The 13,776-nt window shown below is 43.9% G+C and overlaps 1 protein-coding gene across 3 annotated transcripts in view; it reads left to right on the top strand.

The window, feature by feature from the left end:
• LOC142971896 (outer dynein arm-docking complex subunit 2-like) overlaps positions 1 to 2,896 on the top strand; it is a 40,428-nt gene extending 37,532 nt beyond the window's left edge. For all 3 annotated transcript variants that reach the window (XM_076112628.1, XM_076112629.1, XM_076112627.1), the window contains one exon: positions 2,717 to 2,896. In XM_076112628.1, the coding sequence (XP_075968743.1) occupies positions 2,717 to 2,833 (117 nt within the window). In that variant the 3' untranslated portion in view covers positions 2,834 to 2,896. The remainder of the gene's footprint in view (positions 1 to 2,716) is intronic.
• Positions 2,897 to 13,776: the final 10,880 nt, after the last annotated feature.

Here is a 13,776-nt window from a genome sequence, read left to right as displayed (position 1 = left end):
TCAGTTTTGAAACTGGACGTGTACTGTAGTTTCACAGCCCTTTTACGTGCACACACACACACACACACACACACACACAAGCTGGCTCACATCATCTTTCATCTGTTTTCCTTTTGCTGTTTATCTTTGCACTGGGAATGTCTTCTCTCTGCTTCTCCGGCTGTTTGCTAGCCACACAAACGTGCGGAGCGGCGTTTTTAAGTTTGAATGTGACGTGGAGAGGGGTCAGGGTCGGCCTCGGCTCTTCTATGACATGCATTATGAACACAGTAGTGACTGGGAGGAAAACAGATCTCAGGTTTGCCTGATAGGCGCTGATCAGCCGGCCCGTTCCCACTCCCAACTCGTCACATACGGATGCTCGTTCAATGGCCCTGCGCATCAAACTGTGGCGCTCTACATACCCCTCTAGCGTCAGTTCTGCCTGTGCAGGGCTGCCTCTAGTGGCCGTAGTAATTATGACGGGAGTAAAAGAGGAAGTCAGGTGTCGCAGTTTAAAGAGCAACAACGTCGGAATCGGGAGGAGGTTGGCATGGAGGGATGGGTCAACAAACACAGGACTTTCACCCAGAAGACCGCTGTTGTCCTCTGTGGAGTCAACATGGACTTATTTTAGGTTAGGTAAGGCGCTTAACTTACGTCACATACATAACTTACTTACGTAACTTAAGTTAAGTTCTAAACACACTTTTTTAAAGCCTAACCATGAAGTATTTCCCCCCCCCCCCCCTAAAGCTAACTAAGTAGTTGTGTTTGAATTCACAACATTGAAGTCTATCAGGACTACCCTGCATGTTAAACTAATGACGCTAAAGGGGAACCCAGTGTTAAAAAGTGACGCCAAGGGGTCCCGACCAAGCGTCCGTATCTGACGAGTTGCGAGTGAGAACGTTTTGGATCAGCTGGATAGAGACTAGGTCAGTGTCTACACACACATTTCTTTACTGAAAATGTTTCCACAAGTTGAGAGTGACATTTCATTTGTGTGAAACCGACAGAGGAATCCCATCACTTCCTATGTTGATATGCCGAGCCAGTGCTGAACAGGATGGGGAGGTTTTGAATAAGAAAGAGAGAAATTGCGAAAATGGAGATATGCCAGAAGCTTTGAGAATCATTCTGCTGCCTTTAACTAAATCTAAATCAGTGGCTCTTTTGTAGGTTGTAAAGGGGGCTTAGTTCTTGGATCATTTCCTTTTTTTTTTTTAACAGCGACAGTCATTCGACATTGTCCTCTGTGTTGCTCGGGATCAACGGGGATGTGGCATTGCTGCGCTGAAACCAGGGGAAACAATCCCGATGGTGTTCAAACAACACTTGTAAGCCTGCAGCAGCATGATCTTTGTTTCATTCAGTGGGGAACGAGGCCCTGGTATACGGGGCTTAGTAGTGCCTCAGACGTCTCAGCAGTTACTGTATTCATCAAAGCTTCATTATGTTTAGGAGCGGGGAGTCCTTAAGTGCTTACTTGAGGGATGTAATGTTGCCGTTGGTTCATTATGGATGTAAACAAGACCATCCGAAATAATTGCAAGTGTGGCTTAGGAAACCTCAGTGGCACTCCATTGTGATTTTACCCAAGGAGCACACATTGAACACATTTAGATTCGTCCATTGCACCAGAGTATTTATGCTTGCATTTACTTTTATTTTGATTCAGCCCCACAGCTGCCCACAAACATAATGTAGTGATTTCGCTGCAGATAAAATAGAGGAAAAAGAAAACCTCACCCCCTCCACAACACATGCCACTCAGTGGTATTCCATAAGTCCTGTGTGTTCCCTTCTTCGCTCATTTCTGCACAATACGCAACTCTTAGAGCGTACGAAAATCTTTTAAATGTTCGGTTTTATGTAACCCCCAAAAAAATAAACTTCCAGATTTCTGGAGCGCAAAAAAAACCTTGTTCTGCAATGAGATCTAACTGGATCCATTTACACTATACACACACTATATAATCTGACCTTTGGAGCGTCGGAAGGGCTGTCAAGTGGTGTGGTTCATGCTCAGGTTTTTAATGTCAAGCCCGCCCTGCACGACTTTCATCCGAACCAATTTACAGCAGCATGTGTGCTCGCAGCTGCAACCCCTTTGCTGCCGAGGCATGGTTTGGAAGGTGTGGTGGCGGGCGTGGGTGGCTCAGCTGTGGAGGGGACGGAGTGTGGGAGTGGTTCAGGGAACGGTGCCGGGAAGAGACTTAATTAGGCGCAGCTGAAACTGATCCTGATTAGGTCTCTTACAGCTGTATTTTAATCAACAGTAGGGACGGAGGCGAGGAGGACAGCTCGGGACGAGCACGGAGAGCACACGGCCAAGCTAGGCCGACTCCTTACAAATAAAGAACATTGTTGCAAACCGTCATTTAACCGTGTGCTGCCGTCATTGTGCTCAACAGACCCACCGTGTAGCAGGGAGCGTGCTACAGAAGGGTATAGTGGGACACACACACACACACACACACACATGCTGAACACACACACAGGGACACATGCAGCTTGAGACTGTCGCCTCACAGCCACTGTATATCTCTGCAGGCCGTGCTGGTGGAAGTGTGCATTGGCTGCTGCTGCTGACATGGCAACGTGTGCAGCAAGCTACCTGTGTGGGCGCTAGATGAGGGGTGTAAGGTGTATGAGCACACAGTTGGAAATGTATGATTCTTTGGGAATCTGTTCCTGCTGCAAACTGTAACCTCCGTCCTTTGTACTCCGACAGCCCCTCATCCACGTCATAGGCTCCGATGACGAGATGCTCCAGGAACATGCTGCCGGCTGTGTGCGCAACATCCGACTGCTGGCCCTGGCGAATAAGAAGGCTGAGTTATTTCATTGACCCTTTTATTGAGCTTCAGAGTTTGTTTTTAAATGTGTTTGGGGAGAAAAGAAAAAGCTTCAAATAAAATCTATGAGAAAGGTGTTTGAAATATAAGTGGTTTGAATATGCTTTTAAGTGTTTCAATAAAATGTTTTACCTTGATTGATGAGTCTTTATTTATTTGAGCTGCTGCTTCCGTCCTAGCGGCAAACTTTTATCCCCCGTTTCCATCAGCCACCTCATCGGGAGTTGGTACAAACATTTTAGGAAGCCCTCTTCTCGCTCTCTGACTGCGATGATAAAAATAAACGCTTCTTCTTCACGTTTGATCTCACGCCAAATACCCCATACGTTGGTTCAGCGTGAAACACTCGGCGTCCTCTGCAGTAACATTCCTTAAGTAATACACAGGAGACCGCAATATCTAAACAAGATCCACATCTGCTTAGGGTTGCTCAACATGCTTTTCTATAGTCTGGATACTTCTGCGCTTGCAAAAGAGACATTTAGACAAACAAAGTAACTTGCTGTTGGAATCTGCACCAACGTGATGTATAAATACCACACTACAATATGAACACATCAATACAAGAACAATCGATAACAATCAGGAATACAATAGTGTGCCGTGTCTCCACCGCAGATATTATGAATTTAAGCAGGATTTTGCACATTACTCAGAATTGATTTATAGTAATTTCAGATTTTGTAGGAGTATTTATTATAAATACAAAAATATATTCTACAGACAAGCTCATTATTTTCGTCAGTAAAAGCTCAAATGTTTTGCTCGTTGGAATCATCTCTGCACCAAAGTACATAGAGAGCACCAACAATAAAAGATCTAATGAAGGGTATTTGGGAAAATGCACCAAATTGCCCTGTTCTTTCCTAAAAGTACTTATTTTTTTATTTATTTTTTGCTGAATATCTTTTTTCTAGGCTATTTCATTTTCAGTATTGTACATTTTTAGACACAACGGTAATGGTGTGCGTGTGCACCTCATTGCAGCTGATCCGGTCTTGTCTGATTCTTTGGTCTTCTGTTCTTGTTTATTACAAACAGGCCATGTCAGGCTTGACAGCCTTTTGCGCAGCAGGTTTTGGTAAAAGACCGTTGGCCTGAACCACTGTTCCCCCCTCGCATGTCTGTCAGCCTCTCTGTCTCTCTGATCCCACTGTCCTGGTCCCAGTTAGCTTAGATGCTCAGCACTCAACCACAGAGGCTGCCACAAAATCTCATGGGACTTTCATCATTAATATCCGCCACGTGCTAAAATAGAAAATTAGCAAAACATTGAAAATATGTGGTTGAAAATCTTCATCACTCTTTGAAGTTTAAACACTACCAGCTGTTAGCGGGAGTCAGTGGAAGAGCGTGGAAGGAGGATGGTAGATGAGGGAGCTTATTACTCTGAAGAAGCAACTTCCTTCAAAAAAAATGAAACTAGGAGCTGAAGGAAGCCACTGACTCCAAACCACTCAGAGCAAATAAACTCACAATGATTAATGTCTCTTTAATTCCATGCGGCAAGCTTTATAACCTCTGCGACATGCTCAGTGTCAAATTTGATACTGTTTGAAGGAAAAGCTTTTAGTCACTTCAACAAACAAGGAGGAAAACATTGTTTTTTGTCTTGAGTGGCTGCTTAAAGTTTCCTTTTTTCATGCTGTGTTTTTTCTTAATTTGAGCTCCTTTTCTCTTTTACCGCTAATTTCCTAATAGTTCAACATTTCGGGGAATAGCTTATCTGATCTCCTTCCAAAAGTGAGATGAGAAGATTCATCTATGTGTTAAGTGCAGAGCTGGAGTGGATGTAGTTAGGCTAGCTTAGCATTAAGACTGAAAGCAGGGGGAAACAAAGTCAAAATATCCGCCTAGCAACACCTCTAAAGCTACCAAAAACACACTGGTTTTAGAGTTATCTATTGGAACTATTTCTTTGCAAATAAACAGTTTTTAGAGAAGACCAAGAATTAATTTCAGAAAGTAACTTGAGGCCCATACTGAACACCCATCTTACTCTTGGTAGTAAAGTATTATAATAAATATAAACTATTTAACAAACCATGCAAGTTCAACCTGTTATCACTCCCAATACGTCAAATACTTGTTCAGTGCTCCTCAGCAACGACGCACAGAGGCACTCTTTATCGTCTGTATGCGACGCACCGGGCTTGCAACTAACTCCAATGTAAACACAACCCCGTCCTTATTACCTGCTCAAAGCAACTGATGTATTATAAAGTGTGAGATAGTCCACACAGAGAGACTGGAGGGGTGATGGATGGGTCGAACAAACACACGCACAAAGACTTGTCAAGGAGCCCACTAGTTTGTGTCCCGTGAGAAACTATAAGAAAACGTTGACATTTATGATGTCAGTCGTTAGTAACGTGGGTTGTTGGTCATGTGAGTTGTTAGGGTTGTTAGTCGTGTGACTCGCATGAGTCGCTAGCTCGCTAGTCATTTGAGTCGGTTAGTCAGTGAAGTTAATATAATGCAGTGGTCAAGGACGTCAAGGAAGTGGTTTTGTTGCCTAAACCTAAACGTCCTGTGAGGACGTGACATTTCTTTTGAAAAGACACTGCGTGAAACGAGTGTATATTAACATGCTTTCCCTGAAACGTCCATAGTTGATGCTAGAGGAGTACTGGGATCCCTCTACTAGTCTCCATTGGTACAGTGGTAGGATCCCGATGAATACACAGGGGCATGTAGATGTACCACAGCCCACCCTTTTAACCAGTAGTGTGTCGTTCCAGCGAGCCCAGACCCTTAAAAGAGCCTGATATGTCAAAGAGATAGAACAGTATGAATGGACAAGGTGCTAACCACGATGCCGCTGTATGTTCTTGACACTCACCCCAACAAACAAGGCTGCCAACAATGTGTGTAGAGTGTACGTGGACCACAGTGGGAGGGTCTGTTCCCACCTGCTTGTAAGCTTGGGAGATGCACTCACAAAGCCATCCTGCCAGGTGTTTCTTGGATAGGGCTTCACTGGTCACACCATCCCTGAAGCACATGAACAGATGTTAATTTCCCCTGATGGGGGTTGTGCGTTCAACATAAAATGCAAATGCACGAATTGGGCAAAACAGATGTTACTTTGCCTCCCTTTACCCTACATATTGCGGAAGACAATAACCCTCGACCTGACAAAACTCCTTAAAAGGGATATGGTTTGAGGGTAGCCCCGCTGGGGTCGTGAAGCATCAAGCAACTGGGGTGCATCAACAGTGTGGTTCGTTCACATACTCTCTTAGCTGAGGTCAGTGCAAGCAGCAAAGGTGTCTTGAATGACAATGCGTTCAGAGAGGAGTGCTCCAGAGGCATCAAAATGACCCTTCACCAATACCTCGAGCACCAATGGCCGTTCCCACTTCAGGGAGAAGGCATGCATCAACGGGCGCTGTCTCCTGACCCCTTCAAAGAACCGCTTTACGAGATTCGACCAAAGACCTGTCTGTCGCCAAAACCCTTCCAAAACCCTTCCTGACAGGAAGACATGGCTCTCTATCCATCAAACACATTTGAACCATCTGCATAGGACAGAGGTTCTAGCCTCCTTTCTTCACACCAGTGTTGAAACCCTGACCACTTGCCCTGTAACAGTGGTGGATCTTGCTCTTGCTACCTGGATTGTCTGCACCACCGGTACAGACAGTCCAGCCCTCCTCAGCCTGTCCCTCTCAGGAGCCCAGCCTGGAGAGGACGGCCCAGATTGGGCAGTGTTGTGCCAAAAAGGGCCACAGCAGGCAGTTGATGTTGTGTCGGTTGGCAAACAGACCCACTTTCGCTTTCCCAGCTCGGGAAAAAGTTGCAATTGCAGACTGCTTGCAGCAGGGCCGTATGTCTGTGGTCTGACAGAGGGGACTCAGCCTGCATGCGCCCAGCATAACCCCCAGATACTGCTCCCCTTGTACAACCAGGCTATCCCCTGGGCAAGACGCAAGAATATCCTGTGTTTCGAAACCACCTCTGGCTGAACCAGTTTCAGTAACCACTTGATGGCTAACATATGGAACGTCTTGTGGGCAATGCACCTGTTTAGGATGTGGAGATCCGTCCCAGGAAACAACGGGCACTGACAATGTTCTTGAAGCAGCAGAGGTAGGCAGTCAGTGGTATAGTCAGTGGCACAAAGACAAAAAGGATAGTCTGGCAGCAGTGCGTGCTGCTTTATATACTGTTGGTACTATTTGGGTTGGCCCGCCCTGATTGGCTCGCTATGCTTATGTAAATTAATTTGTACTTGTGATTGAAGGAGAGTATTACCCAAAGAGTACAGTAGAGGGTGCAGCCTGTGTGAGTTAGAACCAGATTTTGCAAATGTAATGTAAACAAGAAACTTTTGTGAAGAACTCTGCACATTTGCATTCTATCATGTCTCCAAAACTTGCTGAGGCTTGATTTGCAATATTTACAACTCTTGTTGTAAAGAAACAGTGCTTGAATACCCTCTGAACCTGATGTTAAACCTTGTAGAGCACAGGGGAGACGCTGAAAGGAAGTCGCAAGTTGGTTTCAGACACCTGGCTGTCCGGCCCATTGGTCATAAAGCCACAGTTGAGTGTATTAGCCGAGCCACAAACCCTCTCTAAGGAACAGAGACTGCCACTTTTTTTTGCCTGGCAGTTTGACACAGGGACATTATTCACGAGAAATTAGAGGTTATGCCTCCATGCCTCGGCACAGGCAGCAATTACGTCCGGTTCTGGCCTTTCTGGTCACCATTTAAGATCTGACGCTTCCCATCGCTTCACGGAAGGGATGGAAATAGTGGAGGGACATCCCTGATGTTGTTGCTCCTGTTTTGAGGGAAAGTGTGGGCCCTGGCATCTGCCACACCCCTGTATCTCAGCTGGTATGTCTCACCATTGACCTGACCTTCACCCTGTCCACAGAGGTTTCCCATAGGCCAGGCTGATGTATGCAACCACATTCAAGGACTCTATTATGCATTACACAAGATTTACGTGTGTAAATGTCCTTTCTACAGTCGTGAAAATTGTCTGTCCACATTTTGGGTCGACAGAGTATATATATGGCTTATTTTTTTACAGTCAGGCAGTCCTTCAGAGAGTGAGCTGTGTATTGTGATACTAGCTCAATTGTTTTAAAATGGATGGAAAAGTTTTTTTTTTTAAAGATCCCACATCTCCTCAGGCGTCCTGCAGCAATATTTCATAAAAGAAACTAATGACCAGTAAAAGTTCTTTCCAAATATTAGAAGTGGCTTTCCGTCCCCTTCAGTGTCTAAGGACCGTTTTTAATATAAAACCAAACTGCAGCACAGGGTTAGCTTGCGATGTTGCCATTAAAAACATGCACGTACACAACGGCCTCTCAGAGCTCCATCCAAACACAGAGCAGTGCTCTCTGGTAGCGGATGAGGGGGTGAAAACAGTTTCTGTTCTCAATCTGTAAATTAGCTTTAATATCATTACAGCATGCTCACACCACCGGGTCTGTTCCAGTTAGCCTCGCATGTCGTGCTCTCACGCTGTTTGCTGCCTCTCTGCATTCGTTTACGTCTAGCAGTTGCTCACAATATCCCCTAATTTTGCACTCCTAAGGGGGTCAAAGTGATGTCCTGAGATCCCCCGTGAATTTCTCAGTGGTTTTTAAACACTTTTTTTTCTGCACTAATCAATTCTGACATTCCCTTCCATTAAGTGTAAATAACAAGCTGTTATGACAATAAATAAACAGAGAAATATGCAGGCAAATACCACAGGGTCTGGGTTGGATTTCAAGGCTGCTAGAGTCCAAAAAGGTCTCAAAATATGAATAATGGCTTCTGGTCCTTACAAGCATTAGGCTCGTAATAAACGTACCTTTCTGAATTCCATTCTGATTTTATGTTTTCAATGTTTTACACACGCAATAATTGTATTTTGTACATGCCAACAACAATCCCTTTTGTGCTGATTCGTGTGTTTGCTTTTGCTATGCGTAAGCACATTAGACACAAAACAGTACTGAGACAGGAGTCGCATGCTGGATGACAGTTAGCAAGCTCAGAGAATTTGTTTTCTTTATTTAATGAAATGGTGTACAATCATGGGAACAAAAAGCTTGGAGTGTCACTGTGAGTCACTAGAACTAGCCAGGCAGGCTAGCGAATTAGCGGTTAGCTCACCAGCTAAGTAGTTTGCCAGCTAGCCCTTAGTTACTACGTCACCAAGCTTTTAGAACTACGTATTTTGAAAAGGCGCCGGGACAAACTTTGCTGTGCCTCTTTCTGCTTTGACACGGCCAGAAGCACTGTGGGCCTTGATTTGCAGAAACATCTAAAAGCAACTTTTTTTCTTATCAAAACGCTGACATTTTCCAGCCATTAATGCAAGAGGCTGAGCAGATTGGAGGAGGCTCCATGCGGGACTTCTGTTAGATTAGTCATCCTGGCTCATCCTGACCTGTTACGGCACTCAACATCTAAGCATTTCTAATGAAACAGTCTTTACTCACCGGATCTGATGTCCGTTCGTTATAGTCAGTGTGAGGTGGAGGAGGGGGGGTTAGGATATGCCTGTCAACCACATTAACAGATCATAGCTTTTTGTTCTGTACCTGACCTTGAAATTGAGGAAATTGTGAAATCTTAGACACCACTGCTGATTTGATGAAACTTGGAAGGTATGACTCTAGCCTTAATGGAATCACACTGATTGGCCTCAAAATGTAACTGCATCTTTTTTTTTTTTTTTTTACATGTTTGCATTTATTTTTTGTATGCTGATTTACTGTCTTTCTCACTCTGCAACCTTCTTTGTAATGTCACATGTGATGATGTTCATAGTACTTTTCAGCTTTGTGTTCACAGAAGATTTTGTATCACCTGCAGCCTTTCTGGACCTTTCCTTCTTGCAGTTACATTAAACTGGAAAGGAGAGCACACTGATAGCCAACAGGCAGTTATATTAATCTGCAGACAAAGGATATTGTCGAGTAAAGATGCTAAAAAATGCCAAGTTCCTCACACAGCAGACAGTGATGAGTTGGCACACGCTCCCGGCTGCACAGCTGTGAACCATAAGCCCGGCCAGGTTTCCCTTGCTGGATCATGAACCAACCTGAGAGCTCCGTATGGCACCCCACCAAAAATTATATTATTCTAGAGTTTTCATCACAGTCTTTTCATCAAGCTATCACAACTCTGGACCTGAGGGGAAGACATGCAACTGGGGGGAATAGCACCAAATCATCAGCAAGGCATTATAGAACATCCTATTTTAATCTGCAGCTGATTGCCTGCTTTGAGGCATGAGCGCAAAGTACAAAACTGTGGTACACGCTGCCGACTTGAGTTTCTTCACAAAATTAAGAGTAATATTTGTAAAGGTGGTCGATTGGGCAAATGTTCAAAATGCATTTTTCTGCTTTGGTGTGGAGTTGTATCCTCTTTTTTGTGGCGTTCTCTTCCTTAACTCCAATGTTTCCAAAGTCCTGCTTTAACTCTGACATTAATAAATGTCCTTTCCCACCGCGCAATGCATAAATAACACCCCGTTCCAGTCTAGCTCACTGCTGTCTTGCTTCGCCCAAGCACTCCCAAATACTTCAGAGCTTTGCAACTGCTTGCTCACAAAAACAAAAATACCTGGACACTCAACAACCAAAGATTGCACGACCAGAATTATAGAGGCGATGACACTCGAAATAACTGAAAGGTTTCACCGAAGTTTTCACACTGGCATTATAAATGACAAAGAGTCAAATATGCCTCTTTGTTATTCTAACATGAGTGAGTAGTTCTGGCAAGGCTTAGGCGCACAAAACGCACGCTTTGTCTGACTTACTTCAACTTGGATTGCCAGTGCAAGAAAATCACAGAGGGTCCGGTCCACAATGAAGGCATGTTCTCTGACAGATGTATCCATCACCTTCGTGTACACTGGAAACTGAACTGGCACCTACTCCCTCTGAAGTACTGTGTGCCTACCTAGTAGCCATTCGTGTATTCTTGGAAAGCCACATTTAGAGAGACAACAGAGGATAGGAGGGTTAGAAGAGTATTGGGTGTTCCAAGTTGCAATTATTCCCCACTGTAATTTCAAGGAGCAATTCCAGTGACTTCTAATGGCACTTGGTTTTGACTCTTGATTACTTTCAGTAGACATGGACAGATAGCACACATTTCAACTGGCTGATTAGTGTCCTAAATGTTTAAACACCCCCTGAAAACAGTAATTGGGTAATTTTAAACAACCTGCAAATTTTTCCTCAGTCACATTTTCCACCAAAGCTGGCAAACTATTGAACAAATATGTCTGTGGCTTTACAAGTAGTCCGCACACTACGGTACGTAATTCCAATTTGGTTTACATGGCGAAATAAAGTCCAAGTCTGGAGTGAAAACATCATCTTAAATGAGGGGCAGATTATGGGTGCAGAGACTGAGGTTTTAGAAAATAATTTAGATTGTAATGGCGTAAGGTGTTGACATTGAGCTAACGCTGAATTCACGTAATGGCCACCTTTCATAGCCAGATCCTTTAATACACATTGAATGATGAAGTACCCCGGGGCAAAAACAGGGTGTTGCCTGCTGGATCCATGATGTATAATGAATGTCTGCTTTTCAATTTTACATGCACTGTCCTCAAAAAAGACACACAAGTCTTCCATTTAGAGGCTGCTGATCTTATGCTGCCTCCTCACTACAATATCTTATTTATTCAAAAGCAGAGACATTTGATTTGCACCGTTAGTGGTGTGTTTTCTGTAAAAGGGATCAGAGTTAAATTGGAAGTTTAAGGAGAAAACAAATGTTATGAGTGCATGGAAATACAACTTTAACTACAACCGCCCCAGGCCAGACCAAACCCTCATACAAATGAACTCCAGGAGATGTGATATAATACGATTCAAGACTGAGCATGTAGGCTACAAAAAACATATACAGAGATTAGATGCAAGAACAGAGCAAGAACAACGTCTTCTCAGAAATACACTGACGTAGTGCATTTAAATGAAATCGTCTTGGATGGAGGAGGTAGGGTGACGTTAAACTGAGGTTTCCTTCCCGGCATTGTATGAAAACAAAGCTCCAGATGTTGGGATACAGAGTGTAACATATCTAATATTAATCAGTATATGGATATATTGGAGATTTGGGCCTTTATTAAAGGGATACTCCACTGATAACACAATTACAAAGTTTAGGAAATATCAGTGACCTATAAAAAACAAAACAATGGTCAGTTCATTTCAATTGAATCAGCAGATTCATTTACAAGGGCAACATAAAAACGCTCAAAGAAATCTTTTGTGCGTCTTCAACTTTGACACAAAAGTTTGCACTGTTGAACAATAGCAACCCATCTTGACAGTGCTGACCTTTGAGGGAACTGAGAGCCGATGAGTCCAAAAAGGACAACTCTATTGTTGCTTATTAGCTGTGTTTCATCATCGGCTTTTATGTAACCCTCTCCTGCCAGAGTACGGTCATAAACTGCTCCATAAAAGTTGAATGGGCAATGAGGCAGGAGTCGATGGTGCAAATACGTCTCTTGAATAGACTGTGTCCTGTTAGAAACCGACCTAACAAGCTTGCTGGTTAGCAAGCTCAGTGAGCTTGTTTTTCCTCCCTTCAGTAACTCTTTGTTGAATTAAATGATTGAAACGGCCCAGCAAGGACACAATAGAAAGAAGCTTAGAAAGCTGTTGTGAGTGACTAGTGCTGGAAAGTTCCAGGCTTACTGACGTGTTAGCTGTTAGCTTGCCAGCTACAGTAGTTTATCAGCAGTTCTTTAGAACCACATATTTAGATGCCTGGATGAACGCTGCTGTGACCAGCCTTTAAGTCCTCTTGCATGGGTCACACACTAAAAACACTGGGTTCTTCACTTTCCCTGCAGCCGTTCAATAAGATCTTTCACTACACTCCCTTTGCCTGGTAAACAGCGCACATTTCTTACTCCACACCCCCAGTTCGTAGTCTTCCCAAGCCCAAGCTGAGATAACCCTGATGACATCACTAATACATCATCAAGGTTACTTTCTGAGAATTAGCCAATCTCCTCCAAAGCCACAGACGGCATCAAATTACTGTTTTCGCAGGCTGAAGTGTAGTTTCTCTTTACGTCGAGTCAACTGATTTTGATGTGTAAAACTTGTGGGGTGGCCCTTGAACCATGAATAAGACTGTAAATGATTTTTGTATTGATAGGCTCTAATGGCGGTCTCATTTTGTGTATTTAAATGCGTGGCATATCCCAGAGTTCCTTCTGTAAAAGTTATAAGTGTGAATTATTTTTAAGCTCCTGTATCGCTTGAGCACATAAATTGCCAATATCTGCACACTGTCTCGGCTGTCTGCAACTCCAGACTTAAAATATTGGTGTTTGGTGCCAGTCTTCGAAAACCATTATTGGTCAAACCCAAGTGACCAGCAGAACGACAAAGATCAGAGGACACAGAAAGCAGATGCCGGTGAAATTCGTGAAACTCCAGTTTGAGATGAAACAGGGCGGCGCACTGGGGAACGCCTGCAGAGCTCCTGCCACCGACCCCTGTGAAGCAGCACATCATGATTAATGATGTCGTGCTTCCTACCTGTTGGATCGTTTTGTACGCCCACAATGGTCAACAGGCAGGAGTCTCAAATGTAGATTTAGTGAGCCAAAGCAGAGGCTGTGGAGAAGGTGGAATAACACAAAAGAGAAGCCAGTGACAAGTCCATATGTTCCCATCCCTAGAGACGGCCGTTCTCACCTACAGGTTTAGACAACAGTGACAAGGTCACGGGAGGTAACAGGGGTTCACTTCAGGCCAGACGGAAAACATACATATTGTGTATAACCTGAGCAAATAAACCCTCCCCGACCTTAATTAAAGTGATTGCATGACTGGGTCATTCATAGCATGTTTGCACAAGCCGTTAGTAAAAGTGAACTTCCCCCGTTAAATGAAAATAAGCACAAATAAACGATAATTACACAGATCCCTA

Source organism: Anarhichas minor, unplaced genomic scaffold (assembly GCF_050575085.1).
Source record: "Anarhichas minor isolate MPS153535 unplaced genomic scaffold, ASM5057508v1 ptg000050l, whole genome shotgun sequence".
Classification (NCBI taxonomy): domain Eukaryota; kingdom Metazoa; phylum Chordata; class Actinopteri; order Perciformes; family Anarhichadidae; genus Anarhichas; species Anarhichas minor.
The sequence above is the reverse complement of the archived record's forward strand: the minus strand, read 5'-3'. Positions and strand labels throughout refer to the sequence as shown.